The 19,766-nt window shown below is 32.6% G+C and overlaps 1 protein-coding gene across 1 annotated transcript in view; it reads left to right on the forward strand.

Moving 5' to 3' along the window:
* Window positions 1-3,122: 3,122 nt before the first annotated feature.
* The window catches only part of DIP-lambda (Dpr-interacting protein lambda), a 47,878-nt gene continuing 31,234 nt past the window's right edge, over window positions 3,123-19,766 (forward strand). Inside the window, exon 1 of the mRNA XM_017903686.1 lies at window positions 3,123-3,177. Coding sequence (XP_017759175.1) covers window positions 3,123-3,177 — 55 coding nt within the window. The remainder of the gene's footprint in view (window positions 3,178-19,766) is intronic.

Raw genomic sequence — 19,766 nt, forward strand, 5'->3', positions numbered from 1 at the left:
TTCTAATGCAGGCCCAGTTACGTATATTGAATTTAAGTTAGATCTGGGAAAAATTGTTCACGTCCTTTAAACTTCGAGCGAGCAGGAGCTACGTACGCAAGTTTGTTCCTCGAATCGAGAATACATTAAGGAAAAAAAGGATACGTATCAGTTGATCGCTCCATAACCTCGTAAAGTTCCATTAAATCTAGGCAAAGTTATAAAAAGTTTTCATGGTGGATATGATTTTCATAAAAATTCGTTTCGAAAATCGAACGATCTAAGCCGATCAAATTTATTACTTTCCAGTTCGAGTTACGACCATTACGAAAGGAGAAAAACTGTCAAAACGACCATCGATCCTCCTTCTTGACAGCTCCTTCTACTGGAACGAGTTAAGGATATAATGGACTGATTCGAATTAATCATTGGAAATTGAGGTTACAATAGACTGATTAAGATTTCGCGATGAATAATGGGTCAGCCCACCCTGAGAACTTCAAAAGCAACATCACTCGACAACCAATTACTTCGGATATTCATTTATTCACTAGTCAGTCTTTTTAAAAGGGACCCGTGATAAAGGTCTATGCGTCGTTATCTCTTAATTGCATTTTACACTTGATTGCTCGTACACGACCATTCGTTAAGGCAGAGAGTTTTACTGCGAATTTCTGTAACGTCGTAGATGGAGGTAGATGGAGACACTGCTGTTTTTAGGTTATCGATAAAATTGATTTGGCTCTGACTTTTTTACCTTAAGACAACTTGCAATTCATGGAATTTATTTTTGTCACAGAAAAAGTATGTAATACTCTAAATATTAATGTTATATATGTATAATAAATTTAGTAACATCAATGTTATATACTCAATAGCAAACGCAAGAAATTGATACTTAAAGTAGTACAGATAACAGCATAACAAATTCATGTAATTATTTATGCTGAAGCTGATAACGAAACATTTATAGTATTGTATAAAACTTAGAGAATGTTATTAAGAAAAATAATATTGAGGATAACTTACTTTCACATTTTTCTTATGTTTCTTCTTTCAGTTATATATGTAGATATGCAATAGTTTTGTTATAGTATTTACTCATTTCAATGATTTGGTTAAAATACTAAATAAAATTTTTATCTGAAAAAATCTTTTTTTGATTGCTTTAAAAAGTACGATACAAAGGTATACAATGATTGAATAAAGATTGTATTAGTCAGATGGCAATATAATAATTATAAAAATGATAAATTAAATTAGTGGAAAAGTAATATGCAATTTTTAGATATACCTACAAATTAACTTGTATTCATTTTAATAGTTTTTGATTATATTATAATTTAAACTTAATATATAAAATTTATTATATTATTTAAGATTTTTAAATTACTTATATAATTATACCTATACTAATAAAAAATCGCATTTTCTTATTCATAAAAGCACTTGCTTTCGCCACTTCCTAATTCTTATATATTTTGCATTTTATTATGTTAAAATTATTAAAACTATCTGAAAAAATGGTACATCATTATAGTCGCAAAAATATACGTAATTATATTATAAGGACATAACGTTTTTAAAAAGGAATTATGCATTTGTGTCTAAATAAGTCACTAAAGAATATGGTACCTTAAGAGGTTAGAGTAACTGCGCACAGTTATGAGCATTAGACCAAGGCGCGAAATACGAATGAAAGACTATTACAAAATTTCTCAAATTTTGTATGGAATTTAAGAAATAAACCGTGGATAAATTTTATCGAAGTTTTGAAAATTCATCGCGGGAAGAAGAGATAGAATATGATACACAGTTTGCAAAACGTTACCAGTTATAAATATAATGAGGTTTAGAATCTTGAGAACTTGCAAGTTCAGTACAAAAGTCATCTAAATACATTTTAACTAGTTATAACATCGTTTACTAATACGGTTTCATTTGAATTTGATTTTGGAAAACTGTATTGAATAAACAACATTCAATTCGGTGAAAATACTTCATTCTTATATTTACAAACGTGTAAGAAAATAATAAGTAAATTATTTTTCTCATTTCATTGCTTACCCCTTAAACATCTACAGCTAAAAATTATGCACGAATCCTGAGTTTCACTGACTTCAACGATATCCTTGATTGAAATTGCTATTATCTTTCACATTATTCATTTCTGTGTATTTTTCCATCGCATTTGCTGTACAAATTTTATTTTGTTAGTCTATTCGCAATTATTCACAATAATTCAATATAAAATTGACGTAGGTGTTTATATTAGGGTAATATTTTCATAGTTTAATATTGTTATAGTGGTGAATAATAACACATACCAATAATACGATATAATCAAAATATATCATATTACCAAAATAGGAAAAATAGTGCTGACAATTAAAAACATGTGTAATAGAATCTAAAAAAGAATTTTTAATCTTGTGATTAAATCTTGTGAAGAAATCTAACATAAAAATTTAGTTTTGCAAAATTAGTCATTTTTACAGAATCTTCATAATCCGTGCATTGAGTGTTAAGGTCTATCTAATTTCTAATTTATTCGCTAATATTCTCACGTTTACAATTTATTAATACTTCCTTTCAGCTGTACTCCAAATTTTGACTCACTCACATTTTGAATATTCTAATAGATTATATAATACCTTTGTGTCTATGATACGATAACATTTGGGTGTTCCCATCTTATTGAATTTAACCCTTTGCACTCGAGGGGTGAGCTTCAGTCACCATTTCATAGAATTTGGAGGATCGATATTAATTAATATATCAAATTTAATGTAAAGTAATACTGTGCGAGGCATTGAAATCAAATGATTCTACAATTCTATTATTATACAATTTTTTATTTACTACTCAGAAAATTATCGTCAGTTTTTTAATAGAGAATCTTTGAATTTCTACTCTTCTTTAGTCAAAAAATCGTCGAGTGCAAAGGGTTAATACAGAAACATTACTGGAACGTTCACGTACCAATCGACTATCGAGTTTAAACTTTCAAAACGTAGATACGAAATTTCCAAATGTCGCTGAAAGTTTCATTACATAAAACAGAGTGAGACAGACTTAGTTTTGTTTGCTTTCAGATCGTCAAGTAGTGTGCTGAACTGTCATCGCAAAAGTGGTTGTTTCTCATGGCAGCACGGAAACTCGCAGCTCTCTTCACTGCGGTTCTGCATCTTTGCTTATGTGAGTGAGTTTTACTTTCATTGGATAATTTACTATCGATTTTTCTCAAATACACCGAAAGCCATTGGCAGCTTGCACCTTCGGATACCAAATTACATTTTCGAGAAACACGTTCGAAGGAGAAAATCGAAGGAATCTCTGCAATTCGATAAAATGTATTAGCCAGCTGAAAACCAGCAGATGAATTCTACATAGACGAAAGAAAGAAAGAGAAGAGAATTACTGAATGAGATAAATTGGAAGTTCGTCTTACACGATTCCATTAACGCTAGATTTTCCGACAGTTTTACACCTATTTTTATCGGCACCTGTGAAATTGGTTTTAGAAACTAAATTTTTAATTGGTAGAATTTAGATACAATCTGATTATATAGACCCGAGGAAGAAATTAATGTAGATATAATTGATTTAATAATAGATTTCAAAAAATTCCGTTGGAATTAATTAAATTGGTTACAAAATGCACGATTTATATATTTATCAGGAAAAAATGTATTGAAATAAATGTTGTATCTTCAAAAAAATTATACAATTTTCGGATACTATTGAAAAGTATTGATTATGCTATAACGGGTCTAGTTTGTCATGAGTTTTCGTGACAAATCGATCAATGACAGGTTACATTTGTGTATGATTAAAATTATATTTAACATATTTCATGAAACTGTAAAATGTTTATTTGCTTCTGTAGAGAGGACTGAAGTCTATTCAAAATAATTCACAATAATTCAATATAAAATTGACATAGGTATTATACAGAAATAATAACACTTGGGTAATATTGTCATAGTTTAATATTGATATAGTGATGAATAATAACACATACCAATAATACGATATAACCAAAATATATTACCAAAATAGGAAAAATAGTGTTGACAATTGAAAACATATATGATAGGATCTAAAAAAGAATATTTAATCCTGTGATTAAATTTTGTGAAGAAATCTAACATAAAAATATAGTTTTGCAAAATCAATCAATATATTTTTAACATTTTCAATTCAAAAAATAGTGGTTTATACAATATTGTCTCTTTTTGATTTTATAATTTTTTTAATAATATTTTATTTTGTTTAAAGTATCGAATAAAATTGAATACTAATTATTTGTTCTATTATATGAAATTCTTTTATTTGAACACTTTTGTTTCCCAATTAGATGTCTTTCTGCCCCCCCCCCCTCTCTCTCTCTTTGCCACTCTTTCTTTTTTAAAACATTTTTCTTTCTTCTTCGTGTCTTCCTTTCTTTCCTCAACATCTTTGCTGTACGTGAATTTTGGTTAAACCTTGCAGTTTTTATGGCATACAGCCCCTACTCGAGCGGATTTAAAATTCTATACCCTTAAACTTCCTCTTCAATATCCAATACAAATTCCTTTCTTAGTTCCAGATTGTAACTTATATAATACATAAATAGCTTAGGTATGTGAAATTCGCAGTTCGATAGATTTATACGATTACCTTTAAATCTCTTTGTAATATAAAAAGCTCTCCTTTTATTTCTCTCAAGAACATCCTCCAAATGAGCGGGAAAACAGATAGAATTTTCGATGTTACTTTCACTGATGACACAGCATTGAGCACTGAACACGTAGTATAATATACTCAGCAAAGGAATACAATAATTGATGCTATACAGAGTTACCGACCTAGAATGTATATCTAAACATGCACAGATGATAACAATACAAACAATTTATTAAAAATATTTTAGTATCGCAGAATGGCCACATCGTGTGTAGGTGACTTTGGTTTGGAAAGTCGCCGAGGGTTCGAGGGCCAGGTCATTCGGAAAAACCCCAGTGATGCGTCAGGCCCTTAGCATGACCATATTTGGTCGTGTTGGGAGAGGCTTTTTAGGGAATATATAAGGAAGGCAGAAATGGTTAGGGGGCCTTTCTGAGAGACAGTGCTTGAGAGATAGTCAAGCTGTCAGTGAGTTGTAATTGTGTTGTTAGTTGTAATCGTGTTGTTAGTTGTAATTGTGTTGTTAGTTGTAATCGTGTCGTTAGTTGTAGTCGTAAGAGTTTAGTTGATATATATATCTATATTCGTAATCTTTACCGTCACCGCACATTGTATTATTATTTTATGTTTAATAAATAGTTTTATTTTATTTAACAACCACCATATCTCTACAATATAGTCATAAATAATCACGTTTTTATAGTAATAAAATTTAACGTTAACTTTCTTAAAACTTCTTTTACACTTTAAGTGCCATGCCGGTTCAGACCTAAGGTCGAGCTCTGTCGTACCATTATACTTCGATTTTAGATCAAAATTCGAAGAAATACGCAGAGGTCAACGTTTACCGAGTTCATCGAAGGATTGCATCTCTTCTCGTATATGTAGGATTGTTGGGTGGCAGGAAAACGACGATGGTGAATAATAAATATAATTTATTCCGAATTAACTTATTCTAGACTTACGACTGTAGCGATCTTCAGTCTCACCCTCGCCACTAGATGGATTCCTACTTGAAGGAGGTTGCAGGATTTTCTCGCAAGTCCTCGGTGTATCCTAGATCTCCCTTAGCACGTTAAACGTCACGTCGGTTCTTAGGAACCGGCGCTAAATTTTCCGTTCAGGCCCGGCCGAGCCTCAGGAACCGGCCCAAACTAGGACCAAAAGGTGCTAACTTTTGGTGTTAAATTTTTCGCCATCTTTGAACCTGACGTTTGAAAATTCCTACTACAACAATTGGTACAATATCTCCGAGTTTTATGGATACTTCGCTTGCCGCCGGTGGCCCACTTGACGGCCAAGTCTGGGCCTGAACGGAACGGCAAGCAAAACGGGTTGGGCACGTAACGTGTTAAGCAAGTATCATTGCGACGCAAGAAATGTATACTCTAACTGTATGAGTCCCAAGCAGCGCGGTCGTCCTCTTCAGATTTTGTGAAGATAAATCCCAGTACATTTCGAGTACTATCGACAATTGACTATGCTATCACTGACCGTCGAAGTGTCATCACATACGTCACGTACGTCACATAGCACCCACAAGCGTTATCGCGTCGATTGGGATTTTTTGACATAAAATTAAACAAGTGCTATCGGATCGTTTGGACTTCTTCGCACTCGATTAAGACAAGTGCTATCTCCCTGTTCGAGGTTTTTGAACCGCGTTTTTTTAAAAATCCCTGGGATTCAAACGGCTAATTGTAGTAATGATTGACATAAATTTTTTAATCTTTTGCATTTGACGATTTTGTCGTTAGAGAAAAATAGTAATTCAAAAACTTTCTGTCATACAGTCGAGGATATTTTTAAAACGATAAATAAGAAATCGTATGCAAATTAAGACGTAGAATTATTTTACTTCGACGTTCCAAGTGTCATTGGGTAATTTTAAATTTAATATATTTGTATATCGTCAATACGTCGTCCTCAATTGGCGACGGTTAATGACGAACCAAATTTCTTGAGGAAGGTTGTGGTTATAGTGGACTGTATTTTACGTAGTAGTTTCGGATAACTCTTCTGAACTGTTCGAATGATATTGACTGACTGACTCTTCCTGATCTCTCGATGGTTATATAGTCCTGGTCTCTCTGCTGATTGGTTGCTATGATGTTGGGGGTGTATGTTAACTTCAGCGTCCTTCGGTGGTGGTGGTTGTTTAAACAATCTAGATAATTGTGCTCGTCGTCTTGAAGGGTGATATATAGTTGTTAGTTACGGATTACATAAGTGGTGGCTTAGGTGCTGAAGAAATCAAAGGGCGCTGACAGTAAGGATATAAACAGCCTTCTACTTGGGACATTGCGGTCCTAGGGCCGCATCAATGGTACTTGAGAAATTTCAGAGCCTTCACACGGTCTATTCTAAACAAAGGGCCAAACGAAATACCGGGACGACATTCCAAGGCTTAACAATATTAATTAACATAGATCTTTAGAATCTGTTTAAATGGCTATCGAGAGTTGCCTCTCGAGTTCAAAGGGTTAATATATATATATATTAATGTAAAATAAATGATGACTGTAAAAAAGAATGAATGAGTCGATCCTGCAAGTAATAAATGAAATGTGATATAGACTGTGTAAATTTATGTAACGTATGAAAGAAAAGAGAACAAATGGGAGAGTATTTTGATAGATCAGTTACAATTTAAAATTGATTGAGAGCAAACGTGTGTACCAATAACGTGAGAAAGTGTAAACGGAATTAGATATATTTCTTCGATAATTTTTTATCTAGAGTTATAATATTGTTTAACAAATAAATAATATTTTTCATTTAAATATAATATCCACGACTAACACTAATTTCCTCGCTGATCCGGTCACAGACCTGAAGTTCCTAAACTCGAGGAAACTTACGTCATCGTGAAAATGTACTTAGAAAATTTGCCAAAAGTACTGTTATCGGGACAGGGAGAAAGAAAAAGGAAGAAGAAGAGAGACACGAGCAAAAATCTTTTAGACGAGCATATCCACGTTGCGGTAGAATGGCGTCGCAACGACCCTACAAGGGCAATACATCGTCGTAGTCGGGCGTAGGGGAGTTTGTAGAATCCACTTAAATCCAGCGTGATTTAGTTGGGCACGCGGCCTCTGAGCTGAATAGCGACATAGCCCTTCCAGTAAGTAACAGAACCTCAGGCTTTTTAGATTGATAGGAACGGTTAAAAAGCTATTCGCCACACAGAGCCACCGCTACTTAGTTATGGCACCACACGGATAAACACGGCGTGTCGCTGCGCCACCTATGCTGGCCACGTCGTCGTTGTTGTAAACTTATTTCCCTGTATCGTGACAAACTGCGTTTGGGAAAATGTCCTCTAAGCTTTTAACGAAATATAATTACACGAGACGCCGGCCCTGTTCAAAATAGGAGGGAAGAGTGTTCAAGGTTGACCACGTTAAGGTTAACGAAAGATAATTTTGTTGAAGTTAGGTAACGTAACTTAGTCAAGAGGGATTTTATGTTACCTTGGAACTTGGGTATACTTATAGGGTATGATGCAATTCGTAGTGGAGCTGGAAGAGGATCGATGCTGCTAGAATGATAGTATGTAGATAGGGTGAGTGAAGCGCGGATGAAGAGTATGGTAGAATGATAGCCGTGTGAAGAGGTATGAAAGGTATTTGGTTAGAGTGTTACAGGTATGGAAGATTTTAGATAGACCCATCTCAGTATAATTTAGTGTTAGTGGTGGATGAAATTTAATAACAATAAGAACAATTATTTATTTCATTACAAAGATTATTAAACATATATATTAGGTTGAAATATAATTAATTTATCACAATTACATGCTCACACGCCTTCTCGCTATAAAAACTCAATTGCAACTGACGTATGCCAAATCACTCTCGTTTCCTTTCTTTTTTCTCTCATACATTACATTACATTCACAATTCACACAACACCTCAATCATTACACGCATACTCATTTACCACGATAACCTGAATTCATTAGATATTGTCATTCTATGCATACTTGTTCTACCCATCCCTTTCTTACATACATCGCTCCTTTATTATATCAACACATATATATTTAAAAATCTGTGTAACCATTACCACGCATCTTGCATATCACGATTATTTTCATTCACAAAGTTTTTAGATTCGTGACTTTTACAATTTAATAGAATTTATTTAGTAAAATTTCTTTCAGTGTCATTATTTTCTTCTTTATAGACGATATTTCTCTATTTTTATCATATCTGCCACAGTAATGTGAAATTTGATTTCCTTTTTATAGAACATACTGTATTTTCTTTTTTTTTTTTTATTGCGTTTTCGTATTTTCTGTAATAAAGATATTGAGTTTATCTGCCTACGATTTGGTCAGCCAATATATTTAATTTTTGGAATGTACGTATGGAGTACATAATTAATATTATATTTGCTAATTATTGCACATGAATTAATTTATTTAAGAAATTATACTTTCTTGGTTTTAAGTAGCATAATTTCAAAATATTTTCAAATTTCTTAATTATATATGACTAGATATTTTAATTACATAATTTTGTCATTCCTCTTTCATTGTGCAATAAAAATGTTTTAAATAAATAAAATTTAAATAATTGTAACACCAATTTATCGTTTATCAAAATGAAAAATTCATATCACGATTAATTTATTTGTATTAAAACTCATATTTTGGGGAAACCATTATACATATTTTTTTTTTTTTTTTCATACATTAGAATTAACATACTGTTGGATGACTAACGATTCGTTGGCCCTTAGTTACTAGAAGGACCTGGCTGATAAACACAGACCAATTTCAGAGTCCAAAAACAATTGACTCATTCCCACTTTCATTAAGAGCCAATGGTCATCTTCCCCCCCCCCCGCCTCCCCCCCCCCCCCCCAAACTAACATTATATAAGCACCCACATAATTTGCGAAAAGTCAGTTTCAATACAGTTTTCAGTTCAGTAGTCAGTTCAGTCAGTTGCAGTTTCAGTTGCAGTTTTGTTTTTTCCTCTTCGCCGACTTGTATTTTTCCAACGTAGCCTTGTTGCTAGAACCCGTGTTGTATATTAAATCCAGGTTCCAACGATACACAATTCCCACAACACCTCAATCATTACACGCATACTCATTTGTCATAACCTGAATTCGTTAAATATTTCTATCCCATGCATACTTGTTCCACTCATCCCAACACATATATATTTAAAAATCTATCTAACCATTACCACATTTAGAACGTCTATATCTACGAAGACATATTATAGTTAGAAAAATGCATTCATGAGTCACTGAAGGATCAGAAAGTAAATAATTCGGAATTGAGAGTGAATAGTTGATATTAGTGATATGACTGACAATAAGTTTAAAGTATGATAGATGTAGTAAATACTTAGATATAGTTTAGAAATAGCTGTCTCGAGTGAAACAAATGAAGATATAGTAAAAGAAGAGTTAATGAACACGTGCGAGAAATGGTCTACTTAGACGTAGAAAATAATTTTGAATAGACGAACCTAGATAGAGTAGACGAGCAAAAGTAAGAGAACTAAGGAAGTGGAGGAACAAAAAATGCACATGTGCAAGGATTGATGTAGAGTGCTGCAGATGTAAAAGAAGCTTTTATTAAAGATTAGATCGGGTGATGGTTGGTGTTAAGCCTTGGAATGTCGTCCCGGTATTTCGTTTAGTCCTTTGTTTAGAATAGACCGTGTGAAGGCTCTGACAATTCTCAAGTACCATTGATGAGGCCCTAGGACCGCAATGTCCCAAGTAGAAGGCTGTTTATATCCTTACTGTCAGAGCCCTTTGATTTCTTCAGCACCTAAGCCACCACTTAGGTAATCCGCAACAAACAACTATATATCACCCTTCAAGAAGACAAGCACAATTATTTAGATTGTTTAAACAACCACCACCACCGAAGGACGCTGAAGTTAACATACACCCCCAACATCATAGCAACCAATCAGCAGAGAGACCAGGATTATATAACCACCGAGAGAGTCAGTACCAGTCAGTCAGTCAATAAAGAAGCGACAAGCGATCCTTTGAAACCGATCCACGACACACGTACAGGTGCAGTCAATGAGGTAGCGTGAACAATTCTTACAAATATCTCCGAAATTGAGGTCAAGAGACAATTATTGTTCAGATAAAAGGTGTTCAGAATCTCGTCCTTTATAACAGGTTCAAAAATCATAAGGATCGACTCGCGCATTCTGCAGTTTTTAACAATTTCATGTTTTTCGTCAAAAAGCTAGTAAAAGCACATTACTTTTTCAAGCTCCCCCTATCTATATTTCTTATTGAGGCACAAATAAAGCCTTTTGTAAAAAGAAACCGGAAAAAAGACTCGTTTAGGTCAAAGCCGTTAAACTGCATATTTGCCAATGTTGAAAGTTGAATTTTGAAACTTGGTCTAGTACCAACTATGCTTTAGACATCGATATCCTTTATGGTCTCATTTCAAAAATTGTCTTTGCAAAATATTGAATTTATAGGAAATAAAATAGAAAGATTGAATTTATGAAAAATGGACATAAATACTTGTATTATACTCTAATGCGAAATAATTTTGGTTCTCCAATTTTTCCACTTTCTCATGTGGCTCAAAAATTCGCAGTTGTGCCCACTGAGGAACTACTTGGCTTCCTGTGAGAAGCATTAGTTTAGCATACCATAATTCTAAAAGAAGACTTATCTTTTTAGTAATCTAAATATTGTAGGATACCATTTCGAAAGAAATCGCTAATCGGCCATTGGCAACAAAAATAAATTATAAACCGATCAATATTTTCGAAAAGCAAATGGGAAAGTTATTTTGGGTAGCAAAATTAAGTTGCCTGGTCCCTATGGGGGGGAGGTTAAGCGTAGGTTAAGAAAAACATAAAAGCAGGGCGCTTGACGATCAAAACAGAGTCCTAAGAAATTAATTGTGATCGGCACAAGCGTAACACATCTTGGTGTTATTTCCTAACAATAAGTTAAATTAGTTTTATGAGTTTTGAGTTTGTGTTATTCTGTTCTTGTTGTTTTGTCAATTTTCGGTGCCTCAAAACCAGTTTTGGCCATCGTACAATATATTTTACAAATAAATGCAGAGAGTGAAAGAAATTAGGAAAGAGAGAATCTGTGTGTGTGTGTGTGCGTGTAACAGTATATAATTGAGAAAATCCGCCTATGACTTAATAATTTTACTTTATTAACTTTAAACCACTTAAAATTATTTAAAAATAAATACGTATAATCATTTTAATCAGTTTTCGGGTTGAGCTATGTTATCTTCTTATGATAATAAGTATTGTTAACTCTTCTTCGAATACTCTTGGATTTTTATATTAAAAGATTTAAATAATACACGTTTTTCGTTCTGAAATCTGTTTTTTACTCGATGAAGATACTTTGGTATACTGGATTCGTTGTTATCGATATCATTGTTGACATTGTATAATTTAGACTGAACTGTTTCCTTTAAGGATGAGGACAGAACGTTTACTTCACTTACCAAAGCATCGATTGAACTGGTTCGAAATACTCGAGTGATCATTGGGGCTCCTGAATTATGAATAGAGTCGATCATCTTCGTAATATTTGATTTAGCTGAGTTGTAGACAATGGATCCGTAATCTACTGTGGACCAGATCGAAGCCTCGTATATGTTGGTTGGTATTTTGTGCTCGGTTTCCTAATCCTTGCTGGCCAAGATTTCAATGGCTAAAGCTCCTATTACATTTATCATTGTTTGTTTAATTTTCTTTGTCAAATATTAATATTAACATTTCCTTTTTCTTTGAGTTATAGATGTTTTTGTATTTCAACATAATTGTAGTATCCCGTAAAAGTTCTAATTATTTATTTTTCTTATCGTTAGAAGTTTAGTTTTAGTTTATCTTATTATTAGAAAAGACCATAACAGTAGTTTTGATTTTTCAGAATTGAAAGTCAACTTTCTTTTCGCCCTCTTGTAGGTTCTTCAATGTATTTAGTTAAAAACTTTTAACTCGATTTAATTACGTTCTTATGTCAGTAAAAATCGATATTATTTTCTTCAAAAATAATAGGATATGTAAATCATTATAACGAAAAATGGAAGGTAACATAATTGATACTGTTCTAAGGTTAAAAGAATGTAGAAAAATATAGAAGAGTATAATCGAGTCGTCACAAAATATTAGAATTGTTTTGAAAAACATTTGAAATTTTTTAATCGATTATTTAGAATTGCCTAAAGGTCATATAAAAATAGCCCTTTGGAAAATTGGAATAATTAATTTTGATATCATTTTCAAACAATGTATATTAACAGGTTCGACATGCATCAGAAGTAAAATAACATCTGAATTTTATTTTTCATTTTAACTCCTTCCATGTACTCCAAAAGTTTGTTAAAATTTGAAATATTTCCTGAAAAAGCTGTTAAATTTAATGAGAAACTAAGAAAAGGATTGTGACTTGGAAGCATCATTGGGTTCATTAATATGATTTAAATCGTGCTACAGTATTCGTGGACTCAGTATGTCTGACGAAAAACTGTCGTCAGAAAACTGTCATCTTCAAATAACAGTTGAAGATGACTTTTAGAAACTTGTACACCAAATATACATATTTCTTTATATTTTTATGTAAACACAATATTATATTTTAATAATATATACGAATCTAATACACATTAATTTTTATTTGTTTTAATATTGTAAATAAAAAGATGTACATATATATATATAATATATATTGTTACATTATATATATATTAATTAATATATATTATACATTATTCTTAAGTTAATATTGATTTTTATTCAAATAGGGGTGCAATTATATATGCCTGTTTATCTTCAATATACTACATTAATTATTATCATTTATGTATATCCTATATAGATGCAAATTACAAGTTACTAGTTTTAACACACGGTAATACTTTGTGACCCACACCTGTAACGTTACCATTTCTCAACAGCAAAATCATAACGAATGTATGTTTACGTACATTTCTTTCGGTATTTTAACTGTCTCTATATTTTCCCGAAGTTTATCCGCTAAGACCAGTGACACTCTGTACAAAAGGATCAGATGCACGCTCTCCTTTGTCTCTTTTTTGACAAAACCACTTGTACGTATTTATGTCAAGAATTTCAGTTCCTAGAAAATTTCATATTTTTCGTGTAAAAAGCAAGATATCTCCACAATTCTACTTTCTCCTTTCTATATCGTACACTGTCGTTTCTTCATTTATTCTTAAGAAATTTCAGATTTTTCGTGTAACGAGTAAGAAATTTTCCAAATTTTAATTATATTACACGAATCCTTATTTATTTTTAAATTAAAAGTAAATGAGAAATTTTCGTACTTTCTATTTCACCTTTTTATAGCAACTGCTTATTTTTCAATTCCATGATTATTTCTTATTTCATTTACAATTTTATCGTTTTGATCCTGATTGAAATCAGTCCAGTTTATTCTCACTAGTAAAATAGTACACTTATATTTCGTTAACACATCGACAGTACGAAACAACCGCAAACTAAAAAAATTGTAACATATATAATTTCGAATTCAATGAATCCATTGCCAATTCAAAAGTCCACGTTAACCCTAGAATCCCTTTAGATAAATAGATAGATAGATAAATCATTTACACTATAGTATCATGACAACACGAGTCCATTTCCTTATATATTGTATTTCTGACAGATAAAAACGGAGACTTCGCGATATTGAACTTACTGATTTTTTGATAATTTGATGTTTTAGTAAAAGGTTTTAATAGTAGATTTGAGGATCACTCCATTAACCCTTTGACTGCCACGCCGAAATCACATGTTTCGGTCAGGACACCACGGGAGTGCACCCCGATAGATGCAAGATTTGTTCTAATATTTTTTAATCGATGTTCTAATAAAAATTTTTAATTGTTCAATAGGGCACTTTCTATTTCAAAGTATCTTCTAATTAGCAGTTATATTCAAAATGCACTAACTGTCAATTTTTATTCAATTTTTGCAACTGGAATTTTACAAGTAGTTCGAGCGCTCCGGTCACCAATGACCACCGTGGTGCCACAGGAAAAACCGTGGCCGGTCATATATGTAGGAATTTTACCGAATCGCTCAGAAGAAATTGGCAAGTTGGACACGAAAACAGTACAAAACGCTGTTTTAGGTTAACAATAACAGTATCTATTCCGTCGCGGAACGAGGAAGACCCGTTACGGTTTTTCAACAGCCAGGTCTTTAGGGTCAAACAATTCGGCATCGGAATTTTTCTCTCCATGCCTTCAGCATGTTTGAATGCTTTTACCTTTATTCTGACTTCTCGTGTCGCGGAACACGAGAATCCTGGAAATCCTTAATTTAACGAAATTAGGCGATGGCTCTTAAGACTTGGCTGACAATAGGCCTGAGGGCTCCACGTGGTCTGCACACGTTGGAAGCCTCAGGCCCTAGCTAGGGGCCATAAACGGTCGATGGGGTCACCAGCGCGCGGGTGGACCCCACGTACCTCACCTTGGAGGAGAGGGTTTCCTTCACTACCGTCTACCTTTTGGGGGAACCTTTCCTTTCTCCAAGGTGACCGATTCGCGGACCAAGGGAACGCCGTTGGTCAAATCAACCAATTATATTTGACGAGCTCCCAATTTTTCCTAAGACCGATCTTAGGAAAATCGAGGAGCTCACTTCCTTTCGAGTCATCGAAGACAACACTTCTCTTCGAATCGCCAGAGATACCAGTTCGCTTCGAATCGTCGAAGACACGACTTCTTTTCGCTCGTGCAACTGAAACAGTTGCCCAATATTAATTTGGCGGGCAACAAAACGAAGTCGCGAGACGGATTTACAACACATCAGAATACATCAAAGAGTTTGCGACGCAACAGTATCGTTTATTACTGCATGAGCTGTCTACAAACTGACTCTACTCGAACTTTAACTGTAACTATGACTAGCAGCAACACTAGTCACTCTTGACAACTCTCAGAAACACTTCGACCATCGTGTCCAAAAATATCCTACATATATGACCAACGTGGCAGTCAAAGTGTTAAGAATCTTATTAGATGAATCTTTATTTCATATGAATTCAAAGAGTGTAACACTAGAACTATCGAAGTGGTCAAAATATCTTGTTTCAAATATTTTATTTCCTCAATTTCTGAAAACATATAGCAGTTTTTGGGAAAATTAATATTGAGTTTTACTTAGATAGAAACATAATTATTTATAGTTATCTGTCTTCGTCGTACCACTAGCATTATTATCTTTATTGTATAATACATTTGTTCACTTATTATAAATTGGTAGTTCTAGTGTTAATAATAAGAATTTAATAACATTTGATAAAAGCAAACTTCTATATTTTGTTTAATTATTATTTAAAACTACTGTATAATATTAATTATATAACTCTATTATTGCATAGAATGTTTCAAATATTCCACACATAATGCCTGCTACATCCGAAAGCAATGAATTTTCCAAAAAAATCTTCGAAAATATATTGCAGCTGAAGAAGCTAATTTTTAATACTAAATCTTATCACTGAACTCTTTTGTTTCATTTTAATTTCATCAAATTGTCTCTCTTTTATCGAATTTTTCAGCTCGATCGATCAGTATTGCCAATTAATAATCTTTTCGTTGAGCGTTTTTTAAAAATCCATTTTGGAAAGAAAAATATATAAAAATCTGTATGTTTTGAAATGATTGAGTAAGTTTTGAAGATGAAAATGAAACGTAAATAACTGATCGATTGTGAACCTTTGATGTTCCTATTATTTCATTTTTAATCCATAAATTAAGTTAAAGTCCCTATTGGGTTATTTAACATTGTGATTTATTGTTATTATTATATTACTAGTGCAACGTGCAATGCTAATATTTCCTTGGGTATACGAAGCGGCTGGAAGCGAATATACGATTAAACAGAATTTTTTCCGTGTCTTATGGTGTTTCAAATATTAATTGACGTAACACAAGGAATATGGAAACTAAGAGCCTGGTAATAATCCTGGGCAATTACGCTTAAAAAATTACGCTCCTTTTCCGAGGGCAGAATCGTGGGGAGATATGCTGCAGAAAATTTATAAGCCCAGTCGTCCAGCGGGCCGTCAGTGGTCAAGTCGCTAACACGTTTCTCGTAAAATTTACGATCTCCTTGGGTTTGCAAAAATCCTTTATATCGCACGCTGAGGATCTTTATGAATAGAGATATGGTACTACGTACGAATGCTTGTACGATCGTGCCACACAGTTTCGATTCGTTCCATCTTCATCGACAGTTTGTGCTGATGACATACGAAAGTGTCGGGTTCCATTCCATTTTCAATATCCTCATGACAGTTGGTTGATCGACCAGGGATCCATGAACCGATCCTCGACGAAAAATTATCTGTCCAACGTGATATTCTAATTTTCTGTCATTTAGGTTTCGCGATAATAAATGAACTTGGTATTACAGATATTTTCTTTCAAGCTTTCATTACGATGCTTATATTTGTTATGTTATTTTCGTTGGAGTGAGAGGGTTACTCGTTTTCGTCTTTTTAATACCATAGTAGAAAAAAGATTCGTGTGCCCTAATATTTTTGTAACTGGCTGTACATGTAAATACAGCAAACGCCAAAATTATTCTATAGTTAATGAAAACTCCTATATTATAAATAATGATAAATTAGTAATAATCGAAATTAATGTAGTAATAGAAAATAATTCGTGTAATATGATTCTTCTTCTTATTATTATTATAATTATATTAGATAGTAGAAACTTCTATAATGTAAATAAATGAACTTGGTATTACAGATATTTTCTTTCAAGCTTTCATTACGATGCTTATATTTGTTATGTTATTTTCGTTGGAGTGAGAGTGTTACTCGTTTTCGTCTTTTAATACAATAGTAGAAAAAAGATTCGTGTGTCCTAATATTTTTGTAACTGGCTGTACATGTAAATACAGCAAACGCCAAAATTATTCTATAGTTAATGAAAACTCCTATATTATAAATAATAATAAATTAGTAATAATCGAAATTAATGTAGTAATAGGAAATAATTCGTGTAATATGATTCTTCTTCTTATTATTATTATAATTATACTAAACAGGAAAAACTCTTATAATGTAAATAATAAAATAATAATAAATCAATATAAATTAATATAGTATCTTAATATTCTATTAGTTTTATGTAATATACATTGTTTTAATTATTATTGTTGAGATTGTACTGTCTAGATTTCGTAATGTATAGAGTGTTACAAGAGAAAAGTTCGATATTTTCTCAGCTGATAATATTCGCTAAATTTGTTTAGAGAAACTACTACAACAATTTTAATTTTTCTTTAATATCTTAATTATGAAACACTCACGGTACTTTTTTTTATTTAGGAGTATGGGGACGTTTAGCTTTTAAGTTGGTGTGAATGAGAGGTGATGCGTGGTGACGAGTGAATGTGGATGAATGGTAAAACTGGAAAAACAAAAGAAGCGCGAAGAACAAGTGAGTGTGTGTCCGACCGAGCTATGCGTGAATATTCCTTTTCCGCGTGAGAATGTGCGATGAATAATAATCCAGAACTGTTGTGAGAATCCTTGTAAAAATTAATATTATTATTAAATACACCGTCAAGTTTTCATTATCCACCACAAGGAGATAGCAGAAAAAGAATTTTTAAAACATGGTTTAAACAAAACTAGAACAATCATTTCTTAGTCTGCAAGAAGATTTTTAGAAAGTAAGGTTAAAAATCTATGTCGTACTTCCTATACCAGCCGCTAGAGGAACACGAGTCACAAACACATCTTATAATTAGAGTTGTGGCGAAAACCGATATTAATTAATTTATATTATTACTAATATTAATTTACATTTACATAAGGACCGAAAGGGTAAAATATATTCAAATAAATGTATTTTCCTGTCATATTATTAAACATACAAAACGACATCATTGAGCTTCTAATCATTAGAGTACAGTATATAGTATAGTACAGTTGAGTTAACAGTTCTAATCATGTTAAGTACAGTCACAAACAAATCTTTTATGACAGTTATAATTCGAACTATTTGCATATAATATCCATCAAAAATAAATTATATAAAATACAAAACTTTCAATTAAAATTCGATTATACCTACAAGTAGCCTTTAAATTCCTCTAAGTACTCGTAAAAGATTCATATCTGTCTCTTCTAAGTTCCAAGCTACTCTTTATTTCTCTAACAAACAATTCAAAAATCTCGAAAAAATATTTCAAAAACGAATAATACGTCTCTTTTTTAATTATTAATAATATTAATATCGCAGATTTACAAATTAAAAAACTACGATACAATAACTCTTGAAATATCACGTCTAGGAATGATATCTAACAAGAAATTTGTCGATATGTCTCCCCCGAGAAGAAAATTTCTTATAGCAAGCAATCCGTTCAACAAAGCAGTATACCCTTTCAACAAGCGATTGTAGAGTCAGTTTTTGCTAACGTCGAAGACGCGACGATAATGTTCCATAGAGACTGGCTGATAGGGTACACAAGCAGCAAAGAAATGTACAAAGACCAATGCAAGGAAGAAAAAGAGAGCAAAAGGCATTTGAGTTGCAGCCTCTTTGAAACAACAGATTATGCTAACGAGGCAATCCCTACGGTACGCTAAAAGCACACCAACTACTGGTTTATCTTATTTTTCTCGTTCAGTAATATATTTCTTTCTTTGAAATGGCGAAATCTTGGTTTTTGCCATTCACAGATAAATCAATGGTCAATTGTATTGAAGATGTCAACTGTTTCCAATAATTCTGAATAAAAGACACTGAAGACTTGTGTAACTAAAGCTATAGTACTCCTGTATCCTCACTTACACTGCATTTGTATGATAAAATTTGTTTCTTTTCGTATCACAGAGCTTAATAATCGAAAATACAAAAGTTTATAGGATATTATAAATTATATCGATGAATAATGAACAACTTTTGTTTCGCAATGTACCAAAATTGGAAATTTAAGTTTCCAGTGCTGCTAACTATGAATTATCTTATATTTAACACGAGATTACTCACGTGAGGAACTAGAGCCAGAAATGCTTACATGAGGACTAGCCTCTCGCTATTTTTTAATTTCGATCATGAAGAAATATTTAAACTTTCG

Source organism: Eufriesea mexicana, unplaced genomic scaffold (genome assembly GCF_001483705.2).
Source record: "Eufriesea mexicana isolate 0111107269 unplaced genomic scaffold, ASM148370v2 scaffold2467, whole genome shotgun sequence".
NCBI classification, from domain to species: domain Eukaryota; kingdom Metazoa; phylum Arthropoda; class Insecta; order Hymenoptera; family Apidae; genus Eufriesea; species Eufriesea mexicana.